Genomic DNA, 18640 nt, shown 5'->3' with positions numbered 1-18640 from the left:
CAAAAAGGAAGTAAATGTATTGTAGTTCTGGTACGTGACTGGATTAGCAAAATAAGGCAAGATATTGCATATTTGAACTACATAGCCCACAAAGCTCCGCTACACTCACGTGGTCCACGCTTCAGTGTACTAGTCAAGTGTGTTGCATGTGGCTAGGTTAGTTGAAATGGTTTAGATTTGTGTAATAAGAAGTAAAGTATTAATTTGCGCTTGTACAAACTTTGTTGGTCAGTGGAAGAAAGATGTCGTTGTTTGTGGATTTAAACATCATCAGCAGTAATGACAAGAACAGACTCAAAAGCATCATCGAGACAGCTGCTCACCGTAAGTGTCAGTGGTAATAGTTATATTCACTGTTGTTTAAAAACAACACTTTAACTCATAAGGTGTTCACTAATAAATAATTTTGATTGTGTAGGCTTAGTCGTTCTAACCATTAAAAACAAAAGCATAGGTCTGCTGTAACGTTACTTTTAAAAAAGAGAAACCTTTAATGCTGTTATCTTTTACCCTTTATATTTCAGTTGGCTACTCAACAGTCGCAATAAACTATATAGTTGAACCACAAAAGAAAAAAACGGTATGATATAAAGCTGTTACACATATCTACACTTTGAGAGACTTCATGTGGTGATGATGCTCTTATTTTATTGAATTACAGGAAATCCCTAAGCCACAGAGTGTGTCAGACATGTTTGATACATTTCCAATAGTACAGGTAAATTACTTCAGTATGTTTCCAGAACAAAATTAACCTTGATGGATATTTTTTAAAGAATAGTCTTTGCTTTTTTTTCTCTTCGTAGGGGAAATCTTCACAGATTAAAGTACTGAATCGATTGACCATTGTGGCCTCTGATGCATCTCATTTTGTAAGTATAGTAAAGGGAACATTTTTGTTACATTTGTATTCATATAGTGAGATCTATATTCTCTTCTTGTTATTCTCTTTAGAGACCAACCAATGAATACAAACACTTTGATCTTGTAGCGGTGTACCCCAAGACAGAAAAACTCTTTCATGTAAGTGAAATTGCAATTCTGAATTAGCTCCAGTTTATTTATTTTCTTTACATTTCTGATGAAAACCAACAGTTGTGTTATTAAAATGTCTGTATGTTTTCCCTCATCTGAGCCAGGCAGCCTGCATGACTTTTGATGTTGACATTATCTGCATTGCAGTGACTGAAAAACAGCCTTTCCATTTTAAAAGGGCTCCAGTTAATGGGGTGAGTTTTGATTTTATATCCATATCTACCAGATGATCTCAAGCAGCAATTTGGCATTTATTTTAAAGTATACCGGTATTTGGTAATAAAATAATCAAAACAACAATGTGTGAATGTGAGGTGTCGTGGAAATTCTCAATACGAATATCTGACTTCATCACGGGTAATTCAAAACAACTCCCAGTTGTTAATATATTACTACAGTATCTCAAGGTAATTCCCTTCTTGGAAAATTCTAATACAATTCAATACTTTTGGGTAATTCCCCTCCCAAAGTAAGGTGACTGCGTCCCATCTAGAAGCTACTATCACTATCTCAAAGACACATGAACGCACAGGTCTTTAGCATCTATACAATTTTTCCTTTCTTCTCAGGTGTACGCTGGTCTCTGCAGGATCATTGATATTAACTTTGAGTATTACAGCCCACCCTGAGAATGGCACTATTGTCTTCCAACACTATCACTGTCTCTGCTGTGATATTTTGAGCTAAGAGTACTTTTTTAGTACTTCTATTCCTAAGCTGCCCTAGAATGATTTGAAACAATATATTAAATTGTTCTCTGATATCTAAATATGTGGCTTATTTAAGGTCAAAAATTGTCCAGATACGGTTTTACAGGTCCATTTACAACCCTAGAAATTGTCCCTAGGATGTAATGCTCTGTTGTTGCTAGGGGTGTAACGCTATATCGTCAAACGATATATCGTGATATGAAAATGTGACGATATGTATCGTTGATGGAAACGACATGATTCGCGATATATAGTTGTTTTATCCAAGGCTCAACTTGTAGTATGCCTATTTATAAGGTATAATTCACTCAAACACAAATTAACAAATGTAGGTTACCATGTAGGTTACCACAAATGTAAATTCTGTCATCATGTACTCACCATCATAACTTCCAAACACAAATGAAGACATTCTTTATGAAACCTAAGAGATTTCTATTCCTCCATTTTTAAATTTCCTCTCCAACTTAAAAGATGGAAATATGCCAAATAGTCATCGTAAAAATAACTAGTAGTCTAATCCAAATGTTCTTTAGTCTTCAAGTCTTTTGAAGAGACACAATGGCGTTATATGATGAATATATTTAAAGCTACACTGTGTAACAGGGTTTTTCCTGGGTCAGAAATGGTCTTCGGTGGTGGCTGACCAGTCATGGTCATCCACATGCACACGCACACACACCTCAACAGTAAAAGTACCTACCCGCGTGATCTGTGAGCCCAATACTGACAATAAATGTAAAATAAATGCAAACATTTTTTTTTTTTTTTTGCTTTTTGTTGCTCATCTAATTTTGATATCTCATTTTGTATGATGTCTTGATGTTTGTTTCTTTAGTTCCTCATTTTTACACAGTTTGCATGGTTTACTGATTCATTATTTTGGCAAAAATTATTATAAAGCAGCATTAAAAATTTAATAACAAATAGTCTAATTCTCTGCCATAAGTTATTTAACTTGTGTAGTTCTGCTTTCACCTTATTCCAGTCTAAACAAAAAAAATTTGTGGTAATTTATTACACATTATCAATTTAAATACTCAAAATAAATACATGAAAATACTGTGGATTATTAAGACTAATTCTTACTAACCCCTCATGTTTAATGGGGTAAGCACACTTAATTATCATTTCAGAGGTGTTGTGAGTAAATGATTACACAACGATTCGTGAGTTCAGTGTTGGACAGATCGGTTCATTCAAATTAATCGGTTCAAATGAGTCATTAGTTCGCGAATCGGACAAAAGCGGACACGTTATGTGTGAACCCAGACTCTTAAAACAACGCAAAAGACTGATCACAGAAAATACTTCATAAGGATATTTTTCCGTTTATTTGAAAGTATGGTTCATGTCAGCTGCGTGTGCAAAACGTCTGTTAAAAGAGGTGCGATTTTTGAGCACAATTCACATCCAGCAGTAATTCAGGGAAAATATTGTGCGAACGCGCCACGTGGTGCACGGATTCAGTCTTCAGACCTTTTACCATTTTGTCAGTTCTGTTGATTTTGATTGATATGCATGAGTGAGAAAGAAAGAGAACGGTGATGGTTTTGAAGACAGAGAGAGCGCGCGGCTCTCTGCTCGTTCTCCTTCACTCAGTTAACGAGGGCGCACGTTAACTGTCAGAACGAGCAGAGAGTCATGCGCGTTAGTAATCTACATCAATTTATAAATCACAATAACCCATCAAATAAGGCTTTGGCGGGACCAAAATTTGCTTTGGCGGCCGGCAAAAAAATTTCAATGTAGGAAAAACCCTGTGTAACTTTTTTAGTTTATTCCTAGCTAAAAACACTTAGTTCTTTCAAAAATATATGTGCTCATTAATGTATATTTACTTCTTTCAAGTAATAAAGTATTCTCGTAAGTTTATAATATGCCATTAAAAATACATACGGGTGAGGGGTTCGGATGTCGGTCGCCATGTTGCCTCTCCATCTTGAAAGTACAGTAGCCAAAGAGGGGCATACCTGTAAATTTAAGCTTCGCCTTTCACGTTTTAACACTCGATGGCACCGTGTCGAATGTGAAGAGGGGGATTGCCTTGTTATCTTGGACTAAATTGTCCACCGTAGGAGTTAAAACGAAATCACAATTGAGAGGAACAGAAACTAATTTTCACTGGATGGTCATATACCAGGGTGTCCGCGGGGTTTTAAAAAGTATTAAAAAGTGATAAATCAAAATTGTCAAATTTAAGGCCATTAAAAGTGTTAAATGTGGTCTCAGAGGTATTACTTTTTCCAAATTAGGTATTATTTTTTTCAGACTATCAGGTGTCCTATTCTGATTGATTGAAATTCTATCTGCGTTCGCGTTAGTTCGTTTAAATATGGGCTTTAGCACATCTGGGGACATAATCAAAGATCTTTCGTCTCCGTCTCGGCGTATGTTTGATGCAGACGTCATATTCAGCGGTCGTTCGGCATCATCTCAGAGCACAGCGCGCTCAACAGAAGTGGCTGGCTTACGTTTTATTTTAGACTTGCTTCAAGGCATATCTTCAACGACTGTCCCCATAAGAGCAATCTTAAATGATTTATATAAAGTCTAAAATGAACAAAAAGAGTTGTGAGAGAATGAGGCGCGATCCATATAAACAGGGAGATCCGCGTGTCTGTCTGCTCTTAAAGGGACAGCAGCCAATAAAGCTTCCTGTCAGTAAAGTTAAAGAACAAAGGGAACAGAGAAAATGACTCGCTGCTCTTGACTGAATAACTTTTGTAGCTTTAATAAGGATTAACTATTTAATTTATAGTTTATGCAGTGGAGACTGCATGTAACTTTGATAACTTTATTAAATTTCTGTATATTTCCTAACTGTTAAGACAGGAACGGCAGGAGTAAACATGGTATTTATTATGGGTTTATGTTAGCATTGTTTTAAGTTTACTTAAATTAAAAACTGTTATATTTTTGAAGCCTAATAATAAATGTAAAATGAAAAAAATCAGTAGCTGTATTAATATCAGTAATACTGGCCTTCATTCATAAAAAGATGCCATTTAAACAAGTATTTAAAATATACTGTCTTTATGTTGTTTCTATATTATTTTGATTAACTGAAATTATTATATTAAAAAATATATTAAAAACGTACAAAAACATTTCTTTTTTTATTGCGACTAATCACAGAATAAATGTGTGATTAATCTAGTTAAAGTTTTTAATCGATTGACAGCACTAGTTTTTAGTATTTTGTTAAATTCAACAACTTATCACAGTTATAGAAATGTAATGTTTGGCTCAGGTTTTGTTGTTGGGAAAAAAACACTAAATAATTGAATTGCTGATTTACCAATTATTAATTGAAATCAAATGTTTATGCAGTAATGCTTCTCCTTAACCAACCTTTGTGAATGTTGAGATCTATTTTACTGTATCAGAATAATAACGTATAACCTCCTTATTAACTTATAACCTTATTTCCTCCTGGTGTCAATTCTAAATCTATTCTTTTTTGTATGTTATATATGTCAAAATCTGTGTAAATAATAGAAAGGTCGCTGATTAACACTTGCAATTCAGTGTCATGATGGTTTTAAAAAATATTCTGAAGGTAGTAAAAAAGGTATTAAAAAGTAGTAAATTTAACTTAAGGATTGCTGTATATACCCTGTATACCTTTTCACCACTAGATGGGGGAAAATATCACACAGTGTAGCTTTAACACGACAAACATACTGAAGTAAACACGGATGTTCAGATGATTGCGTGACGCGAGAAAAGGGAGTAAATGCAGAATTAAAATGCTTGGATGAGCTAAACATTGACAGTTTGAGAGCGGTACACAGTTTCTTGCGATTAGAACTGTGACCGGTTGCATTGATCATCTGAAGTGCGCGCGCTGCCGGAATGGTGCTCATCAAAGTGAGACAAAAAACATTATTTAAAGCGACACTCCGCCAAAGTCAAAACGCAAACACCATTTAAAGCGGCACTCATTTGTGAATTTACATCACCAGATCACATTTAATTTTAGTAGTACGATTATTCAAAGCATTTTAGATGGTTCATTCTTACATAGGCTACTGCATTAATAGCGGGAGAGGCAGGGCATAGGAAGCATGGGGAGAGTGCTCCCTGCATTGAAAGCGTGATTAATGCTTGAGGGAATGCAAGGGGAATCCACTTTCTGGTCTAGACTACAGCAGGGGTCCCCAGCTGATTCATTCGATTAGAACTACAAACGCGGATAAAAAGAGTTAAAAAACTACAAACATGACGGATGTGCGAGTCTGACGGTTAAGTAGAGAAGTTTAGATAAAGGGGTTTGAGTGACCAACTATCAATATTTAACCTGACAAAAATATATTTATTCAGTGTTGTCCTCATTATATTTCACATGCAGCAGCATTGTGAACTTTTATAACGACACATTTGACCATTAACTTTAAATGCATCATTATATTTCAACTGCAAACACATGAGGAGAGTCTCTGCATTTAACAAATGGCAGATCAACAAGCGGCTACATTTCTCTCCAATACGGTAGGAGATTAAACTGAATGTGGAGGATTTGAACTTTGACTAATAAAGCCCCGTTTCCACCACAGGAACTTTACCCAGGAACTAGGAACTTTGGGTGGTACTTCGTGTGTTTAGACCGCAGGAACCAGGGTATAAATGAAGTTCCGGGTAAATATTTCCCCCTCCAAACGGCCCTGCTCGCGAGGTAGTACTTTTTCAAAGTTCAGGAACTTTCGAGGGCGGGACTTGGGCGCTGAACATGCTGATTGGTTGAGCTCACGCAGCATTTTTAAGTTCAACAGGCATTTTTAAAAGTCTTTTGTGAGGTTCGTTCTACGTTCAATAAATATCTGTCTTGCTCTCTGTCTGGTGGCGCGCGGTCGTCTCAGCCATCTCACGTTCAATGTCCGTAATAGCTAAAAATAATATATTGTCATTTTAAATCTAGCTTTACAAGCTTTCTGAATATGCTGCATGCTGCTGAATCTGCATATTAGTGCTCTTTTCTGTCGTTGTTAATTACCTCGTAAACCTATACATAACCAGCAAAAGCAGCACTCTTCCATACTCGTTATTAATTTTTTTTCACCATGTAAACGACCTGACCGATTACTTTTAAGTGTGTGTCCTTACATGACGTGACGGCGCGTGCCGCGCTCATGTTGACAAGAGAGGAAAGTACATTTTTCTGAGGGGTAAACTTTTTATTTCGTAAGTTATGAAGATAATGTTGGAGTAATGACACAACGTATATTGCCCCGGGCAGTTTTTACTTTAACTGCGCCTGACAGAAGAATTTTTTCTCTGGGATGATTATTACACTTTACAACAAATAGATATAAATAATACTGTATTAGTCCTGGTGGCCGTTAAGAGTTGCTATGGCTGCAGTAAACACATTCAGCTGCTGGAGAAAACAGCGTTGACATTTTTGATGCGGCAGACAAACTGCATGTGACAAAATGATTGCGATTGAAAGTCATCACATGTAAACATCAGATCGGTTTAGATAACGTCTCATGTAAACAGTCCTTTCAATCGGTACACTTAAAAATGATTACATGTCCTTCACTGATTTGGAGGAGCAGTCGTGCGAGTCCTACATCACCGGACTAATTTGCCTAATCTTCTCGGAACTTTATCGCGGTCGAAACGCAGACAGCTGCAGGTCTGGGGGGGAGAAAAGTTCCTGTAAAAAAGTTCCTGGTACAAATTGTTCCGGGTAATTTTGGTGGAAACGGGGCTTAATCTGAAGATGCCTTACAAGGAGGGCAGTTAAACGGTGACGGTATGCTCGTAACATACAGAGTTACGAGCGTAGTTACAGAGTTACGACAGAGTCCGTTAAAGATGGCGAAGTAGTATTTCCTGAAGCTTGCATACTTTTCTGCTACACACTCAAAAGTATATACTCTTTCTTCACAAAAAGAGTACATACTTTTAGGACGTATAGCATAGGTCCTATAAAGGCATAGATTAACTGTTTCAGGTGTGTTTGATTGGGGTTGGAGCTAAACTGCAGGACAATGGCCCTCCAGGACCGAGTTTGGGGACCCCTGGTCTACAGTCTTTGACCTGAGCTTCCTTAGTCTGTATTTTTCTATAGTTTCATGTTGAATAACACTTTTACGACTTCTGATGCCATTATATAAAATATTTCTATCACAGAGGACATATTTCTCACCAAGATTTATTACTAAACTTTATTGGCCTTTTCAGGAAATTTGTCGTAGGCTCAAAGCTGCAATAGTACACAACATACAACACACCACAACAATATTATATTAAAAACTATTCATGAAATATATGTAATAAAAGCTGATCAAGAAGATTGTGAACACATCCCTGTGCCTTAGGGGCATATCTTTAGGTTTAATATTAAACTGCCAATGTGAAAGCTAAGCAGACTAAATTTTAGTTTTTTTTGCTCCAGGCCAAGTGAGCCGAACTACAAGTGTGAACTCGCCCTAAACAACATGAGCATTCAGAAATAAGTGACTTGTAATTTGTGTGTGAACTATCTCCCTGTTATATTGTTTGTCACTTCAGGCTATTGACAGGGGGATTTTCTTTGAGATCTGTTATGCAGCAGCCATCAGAGACAGCATTATGAGAAGATACACCATATCCAATGCCTTCATGCTCATGGAAATCTGCAAAGGAAAAGTATGTTGTTCATTTTTACACATAGATGCCTATAACATGTTACACCCATTCTGAAATTGCATTTCCCCTCTCATAGAATATTATAGTGTCCAGTGGAGCAGAAAAGGTAAAAAAGTATTTTGTTCATTATTAAATATATTTTCAATATTGCTGTATTGTATAGTCTGTATGACGTTGCCATCTATTGTTTTTCTTTTCCTTAGCCTCTTGAGTTGAGGGGCCCATATGACATTGCCAATTTGTATCCTTTTTTTAATTAATATATGAATAAGTTGTCTGACAATGTCAAGGTACTTTCAAGGCACCGGATGTTCCTTCATTGAGATTTTAGGGGGATTGTGTTCAGCCTGTCTGAGGGAGATGCCAAAGCTGCCGTTTCTACTAACTGTCGATCTGTCTTGCTCCATGGAGGTAAATAGATTGGAAAGAGCTTGTATAAGCAAGTCTATTAGCCTGACAAGCCAGACCCACATCAAGATGTTTGGTCTGGAAACTCACCATAGACAGGGCTCAATCCGAGGGGTGGGATAAACGGTTGTCTTGCAAACTCCCTCTGCACACAATTGGATTAGAACTACAACCAACCAGAGAAACGTGAAGCAGAGCTAGTTGATAGATTAAACTTTTGCTGTATCCGGTTGGCAAAACTCCGAACACATCTTCCCTTTTTAAGAATGACTTCAGTGCCGTTCTTTTCTCAGAGAAAAGCTTAACTCCAAGTCTTCCAGAGTCGCGGTCAAAGCTGATTCGAAAGACTGCAGTTGTTTACTAGAAGCACGCAAGTGCAACTCTGGTGTCATTATGTTCAGCCCCGCCCACCGACTCTATACACGATGTGATTGGCCTAACTAGAGTTTGGTTTTTACAGCTCAGAAGTGTATTGAGAGTTGCTAGATAACACTCGCGGCAGATTAGGTTTGCTGCCGCTATGGTGCTAAGAAACTATAATTTCTAGGCTATAAGTATGCTACATGGACCATTGTCCGGTTTGCAGTTAGATTGCTCGTTGATTTTAGAGTATGCATTTACACTGGTCGGCATGAGAGCGGTTTTATTGATCTTTCAGTCCATCTCTTTGTGATATTACATTTGTTTAAAATTGTGAATGTTCATAGGTGATTTTCATGATTCTTTATTACAGAGACGAGAGCTACTGCGTTTGGTGTTGTTCACACTATGAAGAAACCACAATCTCCCGAGAAGCAAGAAGAGGAAACTCCAGCATCTAAAAAGGCCAAAATTGAATTAGTGTAGCCAGTATCAGTAATTCCACTAGAATTGAAGTATTCAAGTATAATACCGTAACTAGTTTAAAAAAAAATTGTATATATAATGTTTTCTTCTGTTCCTTAAATTCTTGCAATCTACTCAAAAATGAATACAGTCATGGAAAAAAATCATTTATTTCATCAATGTTTGGAAGAAGTGCAAGCAAAATAATAAAAATAAAAGTACAAAATTGCTCATGTCTTACTAAATACATTCAGAAATAAAATCAGTCATAATCAGAACTTTAGCAAGAAGGCAAGTATTAATCTTGGCAACAGAGATATTTCTGGTGATGCATTTCCATGTGAAAAAGAGAGCATTGTTCTATTTTCAAATTTCTCATTCCTTTCTGCCTTATCTATACTTCAATAAAATAAAAATAAAAATGCTGGGCTTTGCTTTCCAAAACTCTTAGAAAACTTTACTTTTTACAAATATATAATCTAGATCGCAATAATATACCTTCCTTAAATATTATGTTCTTATGTGCAGGTAATCTAAAAATCCAGGTTTTGAGCTCAAAGTGTTACTGCCGGTCAAAGTATTTCTTCTATTTTTTACCATCCTTAAAGTTTTCAAAGATTGTTTTAGCTCCGTTCTGCCACTCACAAACACTGTCCATCGGTGACTTTCCCTCCTGGAGAAGACAAAGCAACGACAAGTGTGATCAAACAATAGTAAAAAGACTTCACAAAAATTAAATTAAATTCTTTATTTAATATCAGCTAATATAATGTCAGCTAATATAATTTTAGAGAGCTTTTCCCCACTAGTAAAATTAATGTTTACATAATTACCAGAAGATGGCACTGCACACAGTACATTATAGTAGCCAAAATCAGTATCAGCATCCAAATACATCAGCAACAGAATAATAGTATACAATAGGCTAAACATTACATTTAAGAATTCTTACACGATTCTTGAGTTTTAAGTTTCCTCCGTGCATCAGAAGAAGCTGGATGAGTTTGAAGCGATTCAGTCTGACAGCATCATGCATTGGTGTGTCACCCTCCTGATACAAAATTACATTCAAAGTAAAGTGTTAATTTACTATTTACTGACAAAAAAAGTCCATGTTGCCATGTTTCTTACTATGTCTTTTGCGTTGACGTCTGCGCCACAGTGTATGAGATGTTCAGCACATTCATAATTTCCTGTCCTGACTGCCACATGAAGGGGAGTGCTGTGAAGCTGAGGATGTCAAATGTGAAAATAAAAAACATTTACATTATGTCAGACCACACCAGCTATATTATTAAAACACATTTGCAGTCAAATAACTTCTACCTTGTCTCTGGAATCCAGTTTTGCCCCGTGATTAAGTAGCGCTTCCAGCACTGGCAAACTGCCGCCACGACAAGCCCAGTGAACTTCAGATTCTTGAAGCTATTTAAACACAATCATGAGAGTAAGAAGTTTGACATTATCCTAATAATAATAATAATAATAAATGCAATTAACACATACACCTAATGAAAATGGAGTAAAATGAATATATATATATATATATATATATATATATATATATATATATATATATAAAATGCATCAAAATTTATATAAGCAGTTTTGTTGAAAATATACATTTTGAAAACAGTTTGGAAAAACCAGGAAGTGAAATAATAGTGAGACCCTTGACCCCCATGACAAAGATAATTGAGGCTCAAAAGTTATTTTTATTTATATTTAATTATATATTTAGGCCCTTAAAATTTTGCTCACCATATTTTGCAAATTTTGCTGCGCAAAATGTATATATATATATATATATATATATATATATATATATATACACACACACTCTTTTATAGAACTTCCTCTTTTCTATTTTTGTTGTTTCTTTGATGATATTATGATTAACAGTTGACTAAATTGTGATCCTCCATATTATGTTAAAGGACTGGTGGCATGCGATTTCACTCTTTTAACTTTAGTTAGTGTCTAATGTTGCTGCTTGAGCATAAACAGTATCTGCAAAGTTACAGTGCTGAAAGTTCAATGCAAACAGATTTTGTCTTTTAAAGTTATGGCAGTTTATTGCAAAACGCTCGGTTTGGACTACAACGAGCTTCTTCCTGGGTTGGTGACATCATAAACCCTTGCTACCTTACTAACAATTAATAAGCAGTAATTATGAGTTTATGGAGGCAAAAGTCATAGTTAATAGGGAGAAATGGACCTTAATCTAAAGTGTGGCCAGAATGTTTATGGATTAAAAATGCATAATATTTGTTAAAATACTTTTAAATTAGATTTATAATAATAATACTAATGTGAATACTAGATGTGTACATTCATGTTTTTTTCCAAGAGTAAGGAAAAAATGGCATACTTTTACTTGGTTACACCATGTCAGACTTTTCTTTAAAATGGTATAAAAGTTTTTCAAAAGCATAACACTGACACAAATAAAAACAAATCTAAGAACTTGGTCCATGGATTTTAAGCAGCATTGTTAAAATATTTGTCCATGTCTTTGTCTTGCACACTTTTATCAAGCACTAATGTGCGTTTATATCCATAGAAAAATTACATGTAAACATCATTCAGTAGGCTATACCTTGTCCTTATTTTCAATTGAAGCCCCAGCCTCTAGCAGCGCGTTCACAATTTCTACATTTCCTTGTGAGCAAGCTCTGTGTAGAGCTGTACGGTTGAACTATGGGGAAAAAAAGTATTTTGTGTTTTAGTCCTTTAGTGCTACCAGTTGACTTTTATTCAAATGTTGAAGAAACTCACATTATCACATGCATCTGGGTCTGCACCTCTGGCGAGGTAACTCTTGATCATTGGCAATTTGTTATCCACCGCAGCCTTCAGGAAGTCATCCTCGTCAACAAAATCATTCTATGAGACGTGAGATATGATTAGGGTTTGAAATCTCTTATTAATAATAATTATTTTGAAGCACAATGACCATTGTTTACCACTATCTCTTGTTCCGACTCTGCTTTGTAGACTGGTGTACTGCTTTCTATCTTCTGACTCCCTTGTAGAATCTCCTGGAGGTCATTTGTGCTGTTGTCAGTCTGCAAATGTATTCAGTATGTCAAAGAAAATACAGTTCACATAATTGCTGAGATATGAAAATACATGCTTGACAAATCTATATCTTACATTAAAACCATGCACAATAATTTGAATAGGGTTTCTACTGATACAAAGCCATATGCTTAATCGCTGAAGTAACCCTTTAACATTTGCCAAAAATAGAAAATATAAACAAGCAAGCGCACCCAGGTGAGAAAAAGTAACGCATTACTTTCCATAAAAAGTAACGCAATTAGTTACTTTTTTAGGAAGTAATGCAATTTTGTAAGGCATTACTTATAAAAGTAACTTCCCAACACTGGTTCCTAATTCTTTTGTGTAGGCCAGTCCATGTCACACAATAAACAGCATATAAATCAAAACTGCCTAATATTACAAATTGAAATGTAGAACCCATGAAAAGGAAACTATTGTGAAGATTGGGGGTGTTGATGGACTTAATCTACTCCGTCTATGTTTTGATCATCTTCACTATTGACTATTAAAGACTATTGACATAGTCTTTGTCAAAAAGATTAGATTTTTCTCTGATTTGGGTTTAAACTTTTTTTTTTTATAAAACAAAATTATGCACTAAGCTAGAATAAAATGTTTTCAAAATGGAAAGAGTTAAAGTACATTATACTTTAAAGGTAAATTGTATAGGCCTATAAAAATGTATACCTAAATAGAAAAGTGCAAAAAAATAATAAATTCAATTCAGTCCCAAGCTATATAAAAATAGTGCAATCACAAGTTTACCACTAGTACATTAATATTAGTGTAGGCCTACTCATTGCATAAAATATACTTGAACTTTACTGAAGACTACTTCATAAAATTAACTTGAACTTAACTTATACTTCTTTTTTCGTAAGGGCAACTATGATAGCTCATACTCAGAAATTGTCCTCTGAATATAACCCATCCAAGTGCATTATGAGCAGTGAGTAGTGAACACACACATGCAACAACTGCCCTGTCTTTTGTGCAAAAATGAGCAGGGATATCAGGAAAGCAGGACCGAAAATTTCAAGATGCACAAAAGAAACTGAAATCAAATCAAATTAAACTTTACAAAAACAAAAAAAAAAACATTCCTTTTTCAACAGACATTTAGAAGCGCCTACCAGTTCGTCTACCTGTAGGATTCCCATGATTTAAACTGAAAATTCCTTGTGTCAAAACTATAGCATCTGAGCCAAGCATCACCTATATATGTGGTTGCGACAGTAGGAGGAGGTCATGGTCCTGTTGTTCAGTGACTCCCACATCTGATGTGTCCCATGTCAATGTGATGACACAGGTTGGGGGGGTAGGGTGGGGGGACGGGATGTACTGAGGATGGAAAAAGCACAATTTTCAGAAGTCAAATGCCTTTGGGAAACATTTGACGAAATGGAAATGAAACCTGAGGGGAACTCGAGGTGCCGCCACAGAGCCTCTTGTCTATCTAAGGATGACTTACAGCTGCATGGCCACAGAGCTGACACCACAGAACGCCACTCCACATAACACACAAAAGATGACACGACATGTTTATGAAGTTATATGGAGACATAACATCATAATCAGCTTTGACTGTCTCATATATTAGGGGAGTTGTCTTCATTTATGAGGCTATTTTCTTCTTGGGTTTCATCACTAACAGTACTTCTGTTATGAGAGCAGGTGAAATTGTCACACCCTGTGACTATTTTTAATGGAGCTGTCCATGAATCACTTAGAGTAATGAGTCACATGGGTGCTTGACTGCATGGCAGCTGCCATTTTACTAGTTCTCCACATGCAGGGTCCATAAACCTGCGAAATGATGCAGCAGGATGTAAAGAATGCATCTGTTAAAATTAATATTAGTGACATTGTACCATGTCTAATTGAGTACCATTTTCAAAGTTATCATAAGCACTGTGGGATTCTACATATAGCATATTTTAACAAGCAGATTATTTCAACGGTGTTAGCCAGAGAGATCCATCCATAATGTTTGTATCATCAGCATCCTGAAGAGGACAAAATATTGTCATTGGAGTCTATGCATCTCATTTATTCATTTAAAATTGAGAGTGCATCGACAAGAAATAAAGTGTGATATGTCTGTGTGATATTTAGAAATGTTGCTCATGGCAGCTCAGGAAAATACAAATTTAAGAACCCTGCCCTATGTTTTTTAAATCAGGTTGAACATTGTAAAATTATAATGTTGGTGCTACAGAAAAGGGAGTATTCAGGTAATTTGAGAGAAAAGAAAAATGTATTTTATAACCATGTTTTTTTAGGGCTGTTAACTAAAACATTTGTGAATTTAATTTTCTCACTGCTTAATCCGTCATCTATTCAAATCAACATGTAATCAAAATTGACTTTTTTATTGAATATTTCATTATAAATTAATTATTTGTGCACATCTTTTTTTCTTTTTCTTTTATCATGAACCCTTGTAATCTTTAATCAAAATAATGATACGTGTCTCTTCTCTGACGAGCAATAGCAAATAACAATGATCCAAGGAATATTTTCACAAGGATGTACCTCACAATACCTTACATACAGGAAAGAAAAGACTATCGCTACTTTTGTTTCATGCTCACTTTAAATAAGGTCTTGAATCTACCCAGCATTTACCTCAATAATATGAATAATTTAATAATGTGGCAACAATTATTGTACATGCACCTGTTGAGCAGTCTTCACACCAAATGTTTACAGACGGAAGGCGATTAAGGTTACAATAACTTAGAAAAACACCTTGGTGCCTTGGTGGAAGAGTGGATCTCACTGCAAGAACTGGCAAAGCAGTCCATAAGGATGAGATGTGCTTTAAAGCAGCTGGTGGCCACTCCATTTACTGACTGCATGCTCCTTTTGAAATCGACTCCCCCCTTCCATTTCTGTTTGTCAAATGTCTGTGAAATGTGTTCCTGTCTCAGTTGTTAAATAATTTTACGTATATTTACACATTTAGACATACAAAGCATTTAAAATTGAGTGAAATTGAGGTTTCATTAAGGGAATCAATCCAATCAGATAAAAATGAAACTTCTACATTTATCTAATAATTTGTTACTGTAATTAGGCCATAGGTCAGATATCTGATATGTGAAGTGAAGCTTCATGCCTTGTGTTTTATCTGTCCTGTTATTAAAATGCTTGTAAAAGATGATCTGTAACTTAACACATTGCCTGAATACCTACAGCAACCATTTCTGGACCACGTAACAACTTCTACCTGCTGTTTAATGACTCCAGTCTGACAGCCACACGCAAAGCTATAAACAGTTTTTCAGTAAAGAGTGAAATGATCTGTGGCTTTGCGTTACCATTTTAGTCTTTTTCTTAAACCGTGTGATTTTGTTGGTCATCTTTTGTCATTTTTTTAAACAGTATTTTTAATCAGTAATTGTATTTCCAAAACATGTTTTTAAAACGAAACTTTTTAACAACTTTTCTCCTTTTCTTTGCAGTGTTTAGTGTTCCTTTAATCTGAAGGCATGTCTCACGTGAACTTCATGCTTTGAGTTCTCAGTCAGGTGGTACTCTGACTGATTTATCTATTAAATGGCACGTGTGTGTGTTGAACTTGTCACCACCCAGCTCTGGTACAGCATACCTTCAGCAATATTAACATGGAATATGAAACATGAACCTCGCGCTGATACATGTTTATATTAGAGATACTGTATGCAAGACAGGCTTTCAAACCTTTCATCACATTAATTGACACTTAATGTCAAATAAAATATTACTCAGTGTTGATGCATGACATTTTAACAGTCATATTACTGAAAAGTGGAGCATTTGAGTAATCGGCTGAGCAACAAGTCACGAGCCTCCTGTGTTAAACACATGAGACCCTTGAAAGCAGCTGAGTGGGAAGAGACTGCAGCTTGTGAAGATAGATGATCCTTTACTAAAACAGGTGATTTTTTTTTTTCACACTCTAGCGGTCATCATTTTTCTAATAATAATGTCAAATAGTGAACATTACATCTCATCTTATGTGGCTAAATTAATAGCTATAGCATTTTATTTATTCTATTTATATAAATACAGGTAATTTTTTTGCCTTAAATAGCCTATAATATTCACTTTTTGCATCATTTGAATAAAATACAGCTTGACTAAACATTTTTCAGTTTTTTTATAGACACTGTAAACAAGTATATTAACATATAAAGAAAAAAAAAATTAAGACCAGCAAAAGTGTTGCTTGTAGCAGAAATGACAGCAGCACATTTTTACGCAGTAAATATTGAATATTCAAATGTATATTGTTTACATTTATTTATAATAATGAATCGATTATGTCTTGGTGAAATCTCCTGTCCCCATAAAGGAAAATTGTGTATCACGCCTAAGAGTGAGGAAGACCAAATATGAGTGGAATTGCATTCAATCAGTTTGAAACATTCTCATTTGATCCCTTTAAATTGTGTTTTTGTCCTGCCCCAGTTTCAGCCATTAAAATGATAGCCTACCACAATGTCAAAAAATTTAAAATTAAATTAAATTCTATCGATGTAAGATTTATACATTTAGCTGTGTCCCACATTTCTGCATGCAACCTATTCATTCATTTTTCAGGTCTTCTTTTGTACTCTATTTATGCAAAGTGTTCTTCTATGATACAATATACAACAATCTGATAATTTCTGCATTAGTGTGCTTTTGAGTTCTCAGGTAGGCCAATTCTTTCGAGTAACAGATATGTGCACATTTGTACTGTCTGATGGTTGTAATTGTATTTCCACAGTGTGATGGATGTGAGGTGCTGAGTGAGCAAGACAGCAGTGGGACTGGAATGTGTGGTATGCCTCCTAATGAGCAGTGCCGCAGAGAGGGATTCAGAGAACTTTCTCTACATCAGTCTGCCAACAAGTAGTTAGTTAGAAAGAACATAGAACACAGTTAGGCTCAGATTCTTCAAAGCTAAACTGCTGTTTTTACAGCTTGTTAATTTACATGATACAATACTTCTCATCATTTTTCAATTCCATGTCTGTCATTACGATTAGGAGTTAGGATTTAAAAATTAATTTGCAATAAATATACACTATATTGCCAAAATTATTAAGACACCCCTCCAAATAATTGAATTCAGTATTCCAATCACTTCCGTGGCCACAGGTGTATAAAATCAAGCTGCACAAACATTTGTGAAAGAAAGGGTCACACTCAGGAGCTGGGAAATAATTCAAGCGTGGTATGTGATAGGTTGCCACCTGTGCAATAAATATATTTGTGAAATGTCCTCACTACTAAATATTCAATGGTCAACTGTTGGTATTATAACAAAGTGGAAGGAATTGGGAACAACAGCACCCCACAGAAAAATCACAAAGAGTGGGGTCAGCGCATGCTGAGGCGCACAGTGCGCAGAAGTTGCCGACTTTCTGCAGAGTCAATACCTACAGACCTCCAAACTTAGTGTGGCCTTCAGATTAGCTTAAAAACAGTAAGTAGATAACTTCATGGGATGGGTTTCTATGGCCGAGCAGCTGCATCCAAGCCTTACATAACCAGTGTCAGATGCAGTGGTGGAAAGCACGCCACCATTGGACTCTAGAGCAGTGGAGATGCGTTCTCTGGAGTGACAAATCACGTTTCTCTGTCTGGCAATCCAGGAAAAAGGTACATGCTCCCAACTTTGGGTAGAGTTACGGCATGGCTCCTTCCTGTTCCAACATGACTGTAGACCAATGGACAAAGTAAGGTCCATAAAGACATGGATGAGCGACTTTAATGCGGAGGAACTTGACTGGCCCACACAGAGTCCTGACCTCAACCCAATAGAACACCTTTGGGACGAATTAGAGCGGAAACTGCGAGCCAGGCCTTCTAGTCCAACATCAGAGCCTGACCTCACAAATGCTAGAAATCTAGAAGAATGGTCAAAAATTCCCATAAACAGGCTCCTAAACCTTGTGGAAAAAGGCTTTCCATGATGAGTTGAA

At 35.9% G+C, this 18640-nt stretch overlaps 2 protein-coding genes across 3 annotated transcripts; one reads left to right on the top strand and one right to left on the bottom strand.

The window, feature by feature from the left end:
• Positions 1–83: 83 nt before the first annotated feature.
• rpp30 (ribonuclease P/MRP 30 subunit) lies at positions 84–10042 on the top strand. Of its 2 annotated transcripts, XM_067429535.1 has the most exons (11): positions 86–324; positions 525–580; positions 662–718; positions 807–872; positions 955–1023; positions 1140–1229; positions 8268–8384; positions 8461–8490; positions 8588–8625; positions 8716–8795; positions 9526–10042. In XM_067429535.1, the coding sequence occupies exons 1-11, from the start codon at positions 243–245 to the stop codon at positions 9636–9638; spliced, it is 798 nt and encodes a 265-aa protein (XP_067285636.1). In that variant the 5' UTR covers positions 86–242; the 3' UTR covers positions 9639–10042. The 2 variants fall into 2 exon arrangements, with proteins under 2 accessions (XP_067285637.1, XP_067285636.1); XM_067429536.1 differs by lacking the exon at positions 8461–8490 and having other exon boundaries at positions 84–324.
• Positions 10043–10150: 108 nt separating this feature from the next.
• ankrd1b (ankyrin repeat domain 1b (cardiac muscle)) lies at positions 10151–15544 on the bottom strand. The gene is made up of 8 exons (XM_067429581.1): positions 15443–15544; positions 12584–12685; positions 12396–12503; positions 12217–12315; positions 10944–11042; positions 10749–10847; positions 10570–10668; positions 10151–10290 (listed from the first exon to the last, which is right to left on the bottom strand). Exons 1-8 carry the CDS (start codon positions 15542–15544, stop codon positions 10204–10206), a joined length of 795 nt encoding a protein of 264 aa, XP_067285682.1. The 3' UTR covers positions 10151–10203.
• Positions 15545–18640: the final 3096 nt, after the last annotated feature.

Source organism: Pseudorasbora parva, chromosome 21 (assembly GCF_024679245.1).
Source record: "Pseudorasbora parva isolate DD20220531a chromosome 21, ASM2467924v1, whole genome shotgun sequence".
NCBI classification, from domain to species: Eukaryota; Metazoa; Chordata; class Actinopteri; order Cypriniformes; family Gobionidae; genus Pseudorasbora; species Pseudorasbora parva.
This window is presented reverse-complemented; position numbering and strand designations above follow the sequence as displayed.